The 15,158-nt window shown below is 40.1% G+C and overlaps 1 protein-coding gene across 3 annotated transcripts in view; it reads right to left on the reverse strand.

The window, feature by feature from the left end:
• The window catches only part of bmp1b (bone morphogenetic protein 1b), an 82,107-nt gene extending 74,427 nt beyond the window's left edge, over positions 1-7,680 (reverse strand). For 2 of the 3 annotated variants that reach the window (XM_077243461.1, XM_077243460.1), the window contains exon 1: positions 7,112-7,680. In XM_077243461.1, coding sequence (XP_077099576.1) covers positions 7,112-7,247 — 136 coding nt within the window. In that variant the 5' untranslated portion in view covers positions 7,248-7,680. The remainder of the gene's footprint in view (positions 1-7,111) is intronic. The other variant, XM_077243462.1, reaches the window with a different exon arrangement.
• Positions 7,681-15,158: the final 7,478 nt, after the last annotated feature.

Genomic DNA, 15,158 nt, shown 5'->3' on the forward strand with positions numbered 1-15,158 from the left:
ATTATATTTTCTAGAGAACATTATATTTTACAAAATATGAAGATGAATCATCTGTAATGTTGGTCTGCTTGCCCATGAAATATATATTATGTTAACTAATATCTTTTTAAAATAAAATAGATTTGAGTATATTTTGTCAACTAAATACAATAAAACCTTATTTTGGTAACATGGCTTTAATTTCTACTAATTGTTTTCATCCTTTATATTCTGCATAAAGACATCATAACTATGCATCAGTGGCTGTGAACATTCATGTCTGGAATTTGTGACCTAACAGCAGAATTCATACAGTGGGGGACATAAGTATTTGACCCCTTGCTGATTTTGCAGGTTTGCCCACTTACAAAGAATTTAACGATCTATAATTTTAATCATATGTACATTCTAACAGTGAAAGACAGAATCCCAAAGAAAATTCCAGAAAATCACATCATATGAATTTATAAAAATTGATAACCATCTGATGAGGAAAAACAAGTATATGACCCCCTACCAAACAGCAAGCATTCTGTCTCCTACAAGCCAGTTAGTCTTTCTTTAAGACACAGCCCCAATCCCAACCAATTATCTACATCAAATACACCTGCCTCACCTCGTTACCTGTATAAAAGACACCTGTCAACACCCAAACAACCAGCATCCAACATCACCACCATGGGCAAGACCAAAGAGCTTTCTACGGACATCAGGGACAAGATTGTTGATCTGCATAAGGCTGGGATGGGCTACAAGAGAATCGGAAAGCAACTTGGAGAGAAAAGATCAACTGTCGGTGCAGTTATCAGGAAATGGAAGAAGCACCACACCACCGCCAACCTCCCTCGGTCTGGGCCTCCACACAAGATCTCGCCTCGTGGGGTGTCCCTGATCATGCGAACGGTGAGGAATCATCCCAAAACCACAAGGGTGGAACTGATGAATCAACTGAAGGCACCTGGGACCACAGTTACAAAAGAAACGGTTGGTAACACACTACGCCATGTGTACACGTCATGGATTGAAATCCTGCAGCGCACGCAAGGTCCCCCTGCTCAAGAAGAAACATGTACAGGCCCGCATGAAGTTCGCCATTCACCACCTGGACGACTCAGAAGAGGCCTGGAAGAAGGTGATGTGGTCAGATGTGACCAAAATAGAACTTTTTGTCCTCAACTCAACTCGTCGTGTTTGGAGGGCAAAGAACACCGAGTACAACCCAAAGAACACCATCCTCACCGTCAAGCATGGTGGTGACAACATCATGCTTTGGGGTTGCTTTTCAGCCAAGGGGACGGGACAACACCATCGTATTGAGGGGAGGATGGACGGGGCCATGTATCGTGGAATTCTGGACCAACATCTCCTTCCCTCAGTGAGAGAGCTGAAGATGGGTCGAGGATGGGTGTTTCAGCACGACAACGACCCTAAGCACACCGCCAAAGCAACAAAGGAGTGGCTGAAGAAGAAGCACATCAAGGTTCTGGAGTGGCCTAGCCAGTCTCCAGACCTGAATCCAATTGAAAATCTTTGGAGGGAGCTTAAAATTCGAGTTGCCAGGCGACAACCTCGGAACCTGAAAGATTTGGAGGCTGTCTGCAGGGAGGAGTGGGCCAACATCCCTGCCGAAATGTGCCCAAACCTTGTCACCAACTATAAAAAGCGTTTGACATCTGTGCTGGCCAAGAAGGGCTTTTCTACAAAATATTAACATGCTGTTTGTCCAGGGGGTCAAATACTTGTTTTTCCTCATCAGATGGTTATCAATTTAAATAAATTCATATGATGTGATTTTCTGGAATTTTCTTTGGGATTCTGTCTTTCACTGTTAGAATGTACATATGATTAAAATTATAGATCGTTGTATTCCTTGTAAGTGGGCAAACCTGCAAAATCAGCAAGGGGTCAAATACTTATTTCCCCCACTGTAGTTTTGTAAGACTGGAAAAACTGGAAGGACTTTAAGAGAGGGCCACTCTCTGAGAAAACAAAGGAAATTAACATTTGAACTCCCCCTCATGCACTATTGAGACGAAGGTCTCAACTCCCTCATCCTAATCTACATTTCTCTCCCCCCTTCTACATCCTAGCAGAGATCATCCAAACTCACACAAGAATCGAAATGATTTAATATGAATGAATATCATCAAGTTTGATATATGTTTGGTATTATTTGAAATGTCTCAGTGCGACTGGTACAAATGTCTCATTCCCAAAGAGTTTTAAGAGTTCAGAGATAACTGGCACACAAAGGAACGTGGTCTCTAGTCCACCCCCAAAAGGTGTAAACTTCTGAATGCAAATATCCACAGTTAGCCTATATAATGAAACGCAACGAGAGCTCAGGGCCTTTCTGTATCTCAGATCAGCCCGTGAATGCTGACGGTCGCCGAGACTCTCAGCATTCATGCATTTCATAATGTCGGGTAAAGGATTTTTCTCTTTGTTCTAGAGCATTTCATGTTTTGCATTGATTACCTTTGAATTGATTATGAAATTGTAATGATACATTTACCTGACATATTAAATTGGGATATTTGATTATTCTAATTGACTTTGACATTATTTTCATTCAAGAGTTTAAAAGAATAGTAAAACATTTGCTCACATTTAATGATACATGGATATCATTAAAACCCTTTTCATTTATGGAGTCAGATGAAATAACGTGTAAATACATATGAGAAAATGTATTTTTAATTTAACCAAAAATACTTTGCCGCAACAGACAGTAACACGTACAGTAAGACAGTAACACGCAGAGCCCTTCCGTGCTGATCAGACGACCCCCATTGGCCTGATCGAGCGCGACTTACAGTTTTATGGACTCTGAGGCAGCAGGGAGCACTTTTATTATTTTACCCTGGTATTTTTAGCCGGGCAGGACACCTTATTAAGCCTGAAACATTTACTAAACAAACCAAAAAATATATGAGTAGCCTATGTTTTTGTCTCCCTTGAATTTTTCACCCAAAGCTGTCAAATCTATGAACATGCATATAAAAACACACACTCACGCCCTCCTGTCACGCTGTTCTCCAAGTGTCAAAAGAAGAAAGAAGCAAGTCACAGCATACCAATTTTGAAGTAAAGCAGTTCCCAGTTAAAGGTTAAATTTAAATCTGCTGTCTAAACAGCTTGATAGAATAATGGCCATGTGTCACTATCAGCATCCATCTTCACTTGTTCTGCTGAAACTGAAAACGTTTCACCCATATTGAGATATTGAGTCAATACACTGCCAGGTCTCAGGTAAAACTTTAAAGACATCTAACTTTTCACCTTCCCCTTCTCAATCCAAACAATTCCCTTCAGCAAAAGGAATGCAAAGACAGGCCTTCACATTTAAAGGAATAGTTCACACAAAAATGAAAATGATCCTATAATTTACTCACCCTCAACAAGCCATCCTAGGTGTATATGGCTTTCTTCTTTCAGCCTAACACAACCGGAGTTAAATTAAATAATATCCTGGCTCTTCCCTGCTTTGTAATGGCATTGAATAGTGCCTGAGTTTCTGACGCTCAAAAAAGCACATCCATCCATCATAATCCATCAAGTAATCCATATGACTCGATTGGGTTAATAAATGCCTTCTAAAGCAAAGCGATTGGTTTTTACATGTAGCTCCTCTTCTCTTACTGTATATCAAAATCCTCTGACATTTTTCTTTAAAACTTCTAATTTGTGAGATTTTTTTTTCTCGTTTTTTTTGTCCATCCTCTGCGCTTACACGTTCGTCAATTTTCACCTAAGCTTCGCCTATGTCAAACGTTGGGTCCGAGGTCACCCTTCCGCCGGAACTCAACTCTCTCGTGAACGCGCACATGGCCGTTGCTGGAAGCCAGAAATTATGGTTTAAAAAATTTAAATATGGACATTTTTCCTCGCATTAACCCTCGATTAGCTTTAGGAGACATTTATTAACCGACTGGATTACTTTTATGATGGATGGATGTGCTTTTTGGAGCTTCAAAAACTTGGACAAATGGACACTATTCAATGACACTACAAAGCTGGAAAGAGCCAGGATATTGTTTAATATAGCTCAGGTTGTGTTCGGTTGAAAGAAGATAGCCATATACATCTAGGAACTATTCCTTTAAAATATGTTATTTATGTTCCATTGAATCTAGTCATTACCGCTACATGGCAGCAGTAGTTGTTCCTCTTCCAAGTTCCCATTTCAGTTCTTCTCTTTGTTAGCATCAAATTAACGGTCTCAATTTAAAGCTGGTTGGGCCAAACCAAATTCCTGACAGGTTTCAATGGCCTGAAGCCCACTTCATGCTGTGAGGGTAATGAACAGTTGTCCAAAATGCTTGGCAGCCAGTCAGAAGCATAAATTATTAATATGTAAATTCAAATGCCTTTAAACTAATTTTTTTAAAGCGCTTCTCTTATGACTTGCTTCTTTCAGGTGAATACCCTTTATGAGTTATATAAAAAAAAAATTCTGGCAATCAAAGCTTTATAATGGTAATGAATGGCGGTCCTGATTTTGAAGTCCAAAAAAGTGCATCCATCCATCATAAAATCTCGATATAGACTAGTGTGTGAATATTAAACCGTAAAAAGACTATTTAAATATTTAACTAATTTAACTTTGAATCCTCCATGTACTGTGAGAATGAATGGTGCTGACGACGCGCAGTTTCATTTACCTCTCACACACACGCACACACGCAGAAGCAAATCTCCAGACAGATCCGCTCTGAAAGTCATTTTGTGAGCATTTAATCGCCTCATTTGAGAAAAACTATCTTCATGTCATAGAGAGCCTAAGTCCCTCCCTTTGGACCACAATGGGACCTTATTTCGGAAAAATATTGTATGGTAGCCTAGTCAATGACGAGAGACAACAAATATTTGGATCCCGTTTGAATTGTGCCCTGAATTACACATATGATGTTTGTCAATTTAAAAGATACATTTTAAAGTCAAGAAAGTCGCAGTTTGATGTAAAACTGTTGAGGTATAAGACTGTAAAAATACGTAATTACAAAGACTACAAACCCAAAAGGCGCGTATGTGACGTCATACCTTTTCACTCAATGAATGAAGCTAACTTTACTGAACCTAATGTCTGTCATTTTCTCTATAGTCTAACGTTATAATCGTAACGTTACGCCATCATGCCTGTGTGTTTTGTACCAGACTGCACACATACGAGATTGGTGACATACACAGTGCGAAACGAGAGATGTAGTTCATTGATCGATTTTCACATAAAACTAAATGTTACTCTTCTGTTTTATGACAAACTGGGATTTTCTTGACTTTCATAATTATCTTTTAAATTGACAAACATCATATGTGTAATTCAGGGCACAGTTCAGACGGAATAAAAAGATAAGTTGTCTCTCGCCATTGACTACCATACATATTTTTTCCGAAATAAGGTCCCATGAGCCGGAAACGGAGGGAAGGGACTTAGGCTATAATAACAGAAACTCAAAGGTCTTCACACAGCAAACCCGTCAAAATAAAAGTTCAAAATAAAACTTGACAAATATATTACTGTTGTACAGTATAATTTAGATACGTCTCAATGTAGTAATAATAATACTAACACTAATACAAATATATTATATTATTCTTCCATTTTTTAATTTTAACAATAAAGCTCATTGTGCAGCACGTTGTTTGACAAAAAGTTTGTTTGATTTCATGATTAAAAGAAATGTAATTAATGTTTTTATGTCTTCATTTGATTACCATAAAAAACTCAACACCGGATTTGTGTAAAAAAAATGAATAGAATTTTTTGAAAATATTGTATAAGTTTAATAACTGTTTATAATAAAAGTTTCATGATTTCAATTAATTAGACATGATTTCTGATAACTAAAAATGTTACACCAAGTATCCATAACACGCCCGCTCCGCAACACTAGTTTCGGGGGATCTACCACCCCCCCCTGAAAAAAAAATCCTAAGGGAAACACTGTTACTCTTTTGGCGAAAGTCGACTTGTGTAGGCCGTCTGCCGGAAGCTAGTTATTTTAGTTTATAAAGTTGTAAATATGGATATTTTTCTTACACAAACGAATCGTTTCACTTCAGAAGCCCTTTATTAATCATCTGGAGCCACTTTTATGATGGCAGTTTTATGTGAGGCACTTTTATGATAGATAGATACTTTTTTTGGACTTCAAAATCAGGACCACCATTCACTACCATTATAAAGCTTGGAAAAGCAATGACATTTTTTAAATATCACTCTGATTGTGTTCGTCTGAAAGAAGATATCTGGGTTGATGACTTAAGGGTGAGTAAATCATGGGATGATTATCATTTTTGGGTGAACTATCCTTTAAATTCGTCAAAATCAATACTACAAGGTTAATGATTTCATCAGCAGGTGGGAATCACATACTCCTGGCCACTGGCTCAGTAACATTGCCTCTAAGCAAGTGTAAAATGTGCTGATTTAATCATAAATAATAATAATAACAATAATAATAATAATTAATTTGCACTCCAGCAATAATGAAAATGAGAAATAGTGAATATGTCGCTATTGTTATTGTGAAAACATTTTAGCAGAGCACTGTTTGACCATAATGGTAAACAATACTTTTTATAGTTTAATTTACTGGTTTATAAATATAATTTACTGGTCATCAAAACTTGGTTGGGTAACTAATGCTTTTCTTGCTGTAAATTAGGCAACATTTTAGTTCTACACACTCTGCCTGAGGATGCTGATTTCTGAGTTGGGATAGGGGGAGGTGCCGAATCACCAGGATCCCAATCACTTGTCCCAGATCTCATGCTGTCCTGCAGGACACAGCTAAACAAAACAAAGCAACACAAACAACACAGCACAACAACACACAACCAAATGACACAAAACAACTCAAGATTAAACAAAACATAAAACAAAATGTTAACCAAAACAAAATATAGGCTAAAACAAAGCAACACGACAGCAAACAAAATAAAACAAAACAACTTTAAATCAAAACAAAAAATTAATTCAAAATCACAAAACTTTAACCAAAACAAAGCAAATAATAATAATAAAACAAAACAGTAGGCTATTAAACAAAACAAAATAACATCAGCAACAAGACTAAACAAAACAAACTTTTAGTTTAGAAACATAGACTGTTATATAGGCAATTACCAGCTTTGCACGGGTCCATGTAGTCAACTTCATCACTTTCTCCTGGACTTGTGTGATAGTTTGAATCCACTTTCAATGCGATCGTTAATAAAAGCCGAAGACTGAACATAAGCAAACATGTCCACAGGGAATTCATGACGGGAATGAGTGTGGATGTGGATGTGGACCTGGAGCCGACTGAGAGCTGAGGGCTGCGGTGGGAGTTTGGAAGGACTTGGGAAAATAGGAGCTCCAGGGAAGGCGAGGCTTTGCTCTCTTCAATGCCTTTATTCTAGTCCAGTGATTCGCTCAAATACCCGGGCCTCGTGCCAACACCAAGCTTACAAACATCACAGATCGGAGGTCAGTGCACTCAAAGTGTGCTGAGCCCATCTGTGTGGGAGAAGAACGCGAACGCGCTCGCTCGTGCATTTCTCTGCACAAATGCTTAACACACAAATCCGACGCTATTTTAATAAATTACATTTCGTTAATTGCACTTATGTGGCAATATCTTATATTTCTTTTGAATAGCAATCATAAAATATTCCTATATCCGAAATGTGTCCTGAATAATCACACCTGTCTCTGTGACAGCCAAACTCTGACTGTGTAAAGGAAACAGGTGAGCGCGCGGCCCGCGTTTTTTTTTAACCAATCAGAAACACGTTCTGCGTGTGACTCATTTTGAGCTAAAATCTGTAAACAGCAGAGGGCGACCCACGCTTTATTAACCAATCAGAAACGCTCTCATTATGTTTTGCGCTTATCTATGCTTGTCTTCAAGCGGAGCGGCCCGCACTTTTTATGGAGGACCAACTCTACCATATTTAAAAATAAATACAGAAATAAATAAATGCTCAATAAATAAATAAGCATACAATTAATTGCCCCAAAAAATACAATAAACAAATAAATGTAGGTAGAAATTAAATTATACAGTGAGACATAAATGTATATATCTCTTTTAATTAGCTTCTTTATTTATTCACCTTTGTAATAATTACCTCATTTATTTATTGTCCGTTATAATCTTCAACTTTATTTATTAATTACTTATTTTTTTAAGTATTTATTTATGTGCATGTTATAATATTTTTGTCTGTTTTATTCTTCCTTTGTATTTTTTTACCCTATTTATTTCTTCAATGCTTTTTATTTCTGCCTGTCGCTTTTACATTTCTGTATGCATTTCTGCCTCATTATGCAAATGAGGAGGGGCTGTGTCTTAAGGGGTCAACTTCTGCCCATTGGTTGGTTAGCATTTTACTGCATCGGTGGAATCTACCAAGGGGGTAATCCATCAGCCGGAAGTTGAAGCTGCCTCCGGGGGCCGCCATTGTAGCTGGCTATCACCTGCTGTTAGCATCCCATTGACTCCCATTCATTTTGGCGTCACTTTGACAGCGAATAACTTTACATCTGAGGTGTCCAAAGACTCCATTTGTCCATTATTTATTTCTAAAGAAACACGACAATGTATAAAAGGCTCCATTACTTTGTATCTTACGTTATGGCCCCGTAGAAGCCATTCTTGTAAAAATTGGCTAAAAATTGCGTCATAACCACGCGACTTTATGTCGCACAATAGAGACATTACCGTATAGACAGGAGGAGAAGCTCGCACAGTCTCGCAGGCAGTCTTTTACTGTCTAAAGTCAGCCCATGGCATAGATAGAGTCCATAAAAGCAACGCGACAAAATATTTAAACAACGTTTTTGAGGAATTGGAAATAATTCGATATGTGGCAAGTGAATACATATGAAGTAACATTTATCCACGAACTTTAAATTATTTATCTACTACTACACCTACGGGGGATGGGGAAATTAATTATCAGGAAATTATACAGGCAATGGAAGAAGAAAAAAAACATCTCAATGTCTATCGCGGTTAACGTGGTTCCTTTATTTTTTTACACATCTACGCTTGAAGATGAATGTGATCCCGTTCGGAAGCCATATGTACAAAATGCCTACATAACGTGAAATAAAGAAAAACGGTTTTGTTCAAGTGTTTGTGACTGTGATTTATTAGCCAAAACTACATGATTTTACACCTAGCTCACAATTCTTTATATATTTGTAAAGACTCTGGGGCGGATCTAATCCGTGGGGAATTTGCATATCATAATTAATAATTGGTAATTAATAATTATTCATACATGTTTGGATTAGATCAGTCTTACATGTTAATAAAACTCCCGATAAGGGATGATATGTAATTTTACCTGCATGCATGCTTGTGTATCCTTGCACTTAACCACAAGTTGATTGCAATTACCTGCACGGACCACGTCTTACAAAACAGGCTAAATTAATTAGCTCAATTGTCAGACTAATATCTGTGGGAATCCACAATATCATCTTACTTTATAGGATTTCAGGAAAAGCAATTCTGTGGCCACAAGAATTGGGTTTCCTGCCCTATAAACACATACTCTCTAAAGTATCTTTAATTTGTAAGCTTGTTGCTATAAGATCTTTTGGCACTTAAGGGACTTAAATGAGCAAAAAGGCAGTACATCAATCAGATGAATATAATGAATTTAATAAGGCAGAACTACTTCTGTATTTACTACGGTTACATGGGATATATGTATTTACAAACATAATAAACAACAATACACGATAAGGCATCGATGAACGAGAAATGTATAGAGTGTGGACAATGGAAACACGTGTGAGAGGGGAAGGGACAGAGAGAGAGAGAGAGAGAGAGAGAGAGAGAGAGAGAGAGAGAGAGAGAGAGAGAGAGAGAGAGAGAGAGAGCATTGGCAACATTCCCCTGACAGTCCCCTGCCTGTGACAACACGAAAACATCATCTTAATGCTTCTTAGAAGCTCTATAAAGAGATGTACTTAAGTTTCTGGGTCTCTCTGTGTCGCGGCATTCCTGCGCGTGCGTGAGCGGAGTCCTTTAGGAAGCGTCACTGGGTGCTGCTTGGCGCGCGTTGAACGGAGTTTCCAAGTCTTTGGGGTAACATTACCAAAGGAAAATAGTTCGGCTAAGTTTGTTTCACTTTGTGGAAGTGAACAGAGTCGACTACGGAAAACAAAACTTTGACTAACAAAGAAAAGAAATAAAGATCTCTACGGGGAAATCACGCGGAGTTAACGTCACATCTTCGCATGGCTGGTGAAGAAGCGTGTGTGCGTCTCTCGCCACGTGGTCACGTGCGCGTGTTTCTCCTTCAAAACGAGCGCGCGCTCGTTTAAAGGTCCCTTGTAGATGGATTTGCTGAAGAGATATGTCACGCGGTGTTCTTTTCACTCGTCGATTGGAATTAAACACGGAGACTTATCTAAGACTGAAAAACACAAACTAAACTAGAAACAAATAAAAGAAAGGCGAAGAGCTCGCCCGGAGGCGAGACCTTACATTTTGACAGTCCAAAAGTAACAGAGCGACGAGCGGAGGGGGGAAGCGTCATTTATCACCTTGGAGAAATCCGGCCTCTTCCTGTTGACTTGGCCAATTAGAGGGTTGGAATTTCACAGGCGGGACTTTGGTTTTTATTGCTCTTTGTCTAAGAGAGAGACATTTGAAACCGACGAAATTAGGGTGTTTAAGAGCAGAATCTTCACAATTCTTATAATACTAATGTGTCACAAGTTTAGCAAAATGTAATGTCAATTAACAAATGGGGAATGAAGATTGGAGTTTATCAAGACCAAACTTGCCACAAATGGATTTGGTTAAACATTAGTTGGCCAAGTTTAAAACATTATCGCATTAGAGTTGTCGAGAAACATAGACCAAACCACAAAAAGGCAACTCATGAAATAGGGAACTTAGATACATTGTTCATACAATTCTCAAGTGGATATATAATAGCATATACTGTATATATATGAATACAGGATTCATTTCTCCTCCTTGGTTAGAATTCAGAGAGGGTGGCAGTTCTGTGAACATTCCTTTGGGTCGTAAACGCCGTTATCTAAGAACACCAGTGATGTTAGTTTTGGTCTCTTTTAACTCCAAAGATGGAAAACATAGTAAACTATATTTTTCATTAACTTCTTACATATATTTGGCTCGAGCAAGTTGAGCGATTTCGTTTAATACCAATCACTCCGTGTTTGTTACGCATACAAGGATATATATAAACTCTTAGACCTTTATAGAAGTCCGCAAGGTTCAACTACATAACTAACAGTCCTAGATAGACAGGATACAGTATAAACTTCAAACATACAGGAATACATCATGTTTACATTTCATAATCACTCATTTCTGGGTTTTAATGTTATAGATGCATATATGTGTGTGTGTGTGTGTGTGTGTGTTGTCCATTTGCGCATCTGGCATTCCTTCCTCGCTGGGGGGGGGGTTTGGAGATAACGGTCTTCTTGGATGTTGGCTCGCGAACAAATCAGGATCGCGCGAGGATCTCTTTGGGGACTCATTACGCTGTAAAGGTGTCACAAACTAATCTACCCTCCAGACTGGCTGGCGCTAACGGAAGATTTAGAATTGGAAGAGTCATAGGTTGGGGCTTTAGAAACCCCTGTTAACGTGTGTTTATTGTGTTAAGGAATGCTGACTCCATGATTCTGTGCTCATACCCTACAGTCCCCCTTTTCGTCGGATGACGTCTCTGTGGAGACATCATCGGACGACAATCATCACAATGGCGGATGGCAGGTGAATCATGAGGGTTTTGTAGCAGGTGGTTATTGAGGCTGAGGGCTCAGCTCGATGAGATTCAAAGCGGTGTCTGGTGTGATCCCCTCTTTCCGGGGGTTCCGTCGGAAACCTCCAGACACGGCTTTCGTGAGCTTGGCTGTCGATGTTCGCATCTCGTTGAGCCTCCTATACAGGATGAAGGCCAGTCCTAGTGACAGGATGTGGCTGACTACCATAGAGATACACAGCGCGGTGTCGGCTGCGGTCCAGGCTTGGACAACAGGTGAGGTGTATTTGTAGAGGGTCAGTTGGCGTGGTAACGGCGGAAGCCAGCACCGTTTGGACAAGGCTTAAGGGTATCAGGTACGGTGGAATCCTTCCCCTGGCTAGGCTGTCAATGGAAGAGCTCACCTCCCGCAGCATGTCTGCCATCAGGGCTGTGACCAGCTGAGTTTGAGCAAAGTCATTCTGGAAAACCGTAAACCGCTGTTTCATAGAGTTCACGGTCTGGTTCAGCAGGACGCTGTGAGTGTTGAGAACCACCACAGTTCCCCTCAAAGTCTTGCCGATGGTCTGAAGGGAGGCACTTTGTGTGTTGAGTTGCTCTTTTATCTGTGGGATTTCAGTCCGGATTTCGGCCACGTGCCGTCTCACGGTGGCTAAGTTCACTGAGTTGACACTAGACATACCGATGTTAAACAGAGTTCCGACGGCAGCGGCGGCTCCGAGCAAAGCTCCAAGGAACCGTTTGGAGCGGCGGTTGTGTCCACTTAGCTCCGCTTGTGTGACAGTCATTTTCTCAAGTTGGTTGAGCATGTGCCTGACATCGGCCTCAGCGTGAGTGAGGGAGTCCTCTGTCCATCGGGCACCGGCCCAACTGTATTGGGCCACTGCGCTGGGGTAATGTGCTCTGTAAACATTCCGCGGGTCTAGTCGAACATATACTTTCTGGGTGTGGGTCCGGCAGTTGGTGATCAGGAGTCCCGGTTGTTCCCTCAGGACGATGCCTGATGCCGGACCTGGTGAGATGATCTCCGATTGCGGCTGGCCTCTGGTCGACTGAAGGCACAGGATGGCAAACCACAGCAGCATCCTGGTAAAAGTGAAAGGGAGAGAGAAAGAGAAAGGGAGGAAAAATTTCAGCGAGTGTCGTCCTTGGTTGGCTAGGACAGTCTTTCCGCTTTTGAGGACGCCGGTATGCCACTTGGTTCGGTGTCTTGCAAGTGTCTCTGGTGCTGCGGTGTGCAGCACATGGTGCGTCATGGGCATACATTGGCATGACCCCCCTTTTGCACTGTGGCACCACAAGCTGTGGCGCAGTGATGGCATCAGGTGCAGAACGCTGAATGTTGTCTTGTGCACGCAGCATGTGCCGGTAGACGTCGGTTGTCTGGGGCATTGGTTGTCGGTGGGTGCAGACGGCGTTCGTGGGTGGTTGGAGGGGTATGAGAGGTGGTTTCTCATAGTGTCCATTGTTTGTCATAGTCTTTGGTAAGCTGGAACGTTAAGGTCAGGTTAAGCAGAGGCTCTGTGACATTTTGTCGCACTTGGGGTGAGACTAATGCATGACCCTAAAAGTTCAGAACCAAGGTTTAATGGGTTCGCTAGGAATGTAGCATAAAGCTATGCGTTTCACGTGTATCTAGCTAGTGAAGTGTGTCTTGTATCCTTATCATCTTAGCTGTGGATGTTAGGAGGCTAAGACTTATGTGGTTCCGAGAGTATTTCCCGGAAAGGGCATAGCCGAGATGAAATAACTGACTTAAGATGGTTCTTATGACTAAATTATTTCTCAGGACTTAACTAGTGGTTCACTACGGCTTGACGAAGTGAATGATAGGAGGAAAAAGGACAGCTTTCCTATTCAAATTAGACTTATTATCAATCCTCAGGACTATAGTTATGCCCTAGTAATCGTTGAAATTACTTGTGTTGCAGGGTCATAAAAATTAGTGCACTTGTTGAAAATAAACAAAATCACAAATAAAGGTGTCTCTGTTTCCTTTCTGGGCCCTATGGGAAATGGAACCACATTCCAACAAGAGAGGAAATGGAATTGAATCATATAGATGACCGAAAAGACAAGGTAATAGCTGACTGCTATTATTATTAAAGTAAAAATAAAAATAAAACGTGGGTGAGTGGTCAAAACAGCGGGAATGATCTGAATGTGAGAATAGTCAGTAGCACTAGTGACTAAACTTTGAATTCGCTTGGACCAACACTCGATGGTGGGTTACAGCGGTTGCGTGTTCACGACCACTCTGTGTGTCCTTTCAAATGTTTAGTCAACATGCTGATGAAAATTCTCATTACTATACAGATTCTTCTCTAGCTACACATTTTACATGTACTTAAGTTTAAGTTTAATTGGCGATTTAGCCTACAGTGCTCAGCAAGGCCTATGCCTAAACTAGTGAAGGTGAACTTTAGCTGAGCAGAATTGAAAGTACGGAAAGTGAAGAATTACAAACCCTAACTGGGGTTAAAGAAAGTATTCTAGAATACTTTGGGCTGTATAAACAGCAGCTGTAATTAAGGCTTAAAGTAAATGATGCTAACTGCTAACTGTAGAAGTTATTATTTAGCTTAGCCTAAGCGGGATGGATGTTAGGTTAGCCTAGCCTAAGCTAGATGGATGCTAGGTTAGGTTAGCTTAGCCTAAGCTGGATGGATGGATGCTAGTTTAGATTAGCTTAGCCTAAGCTGGATGGACGCTAGGTTAGCTTAGCCACCTAGGCTGGTTTGTTTACAACGTGACATCACGAGTCAGCACTTCCTGTGACAAGTCATTGTCATGGGAACTAGAGCATGTCAGAACAACTCGACAGTACCTGAAGAATGTCTGCACCTTTTAACGGGTTAAAAGGGTTATAAGGGGGCGCCTATACTTTAAAGTCTTTTGAGAACTTGACGTTACATTAAGTAAAATGCGACTGTGTTTTGGCATTTGCTAGTTTTACTCATGTAACTCTTCTCTTTACTTTACACAACTTATTCTATTTGTTTACCGAGTAAGGAAATAGATTTGCTGTAAGTCAAAGGTTGTCTAAGCATCTATAGTTACGTCCCTCTCATGCACAAATGCTGGCTCTTCAGCGAGTGAACAGTTTTGATCGCTAGGTAGCTCTCTGCTTGTAGATGCAGCTAAAATTTTTAGGTGAATTACATCAATCTAACAATAATTTGTAAGGCCTTTACATTGTAGAAAGGGGAGCATCACCCAGGTCTACGTATATATAACACTGTCCTGAGCTTCCTTTGTCAGAAACAGGTTTAGCAATACTGCAATTTGGATTTCTTTAACCAAAGCAGGATAGATATCGGTACAGTTTACAAGCTGCTGAGATGAGATTTTTTTTTTTTTGTCAAACAGACTTACGCTTTACTGCTGAACTTACTTATATTAAGGAAATCTAAGACTCTTTCACTTAC

Source organism: Siphateles boraxobius, unplaced genomic scaffold, assembly GCF_051911475.1.
Source record: "Siphateles boraxobius isolate OS27281-9 unplaced genomic scaffold, OSU_SipBor_1 25, whole genome shotgun sequence".
NCBI classification, from domain to species: Eukaryota; Metazoa; Chordata; class Actinopteri; order Cypriniformes; family Leuciscidae; genus Siphateles; species Siphateles boraxobius.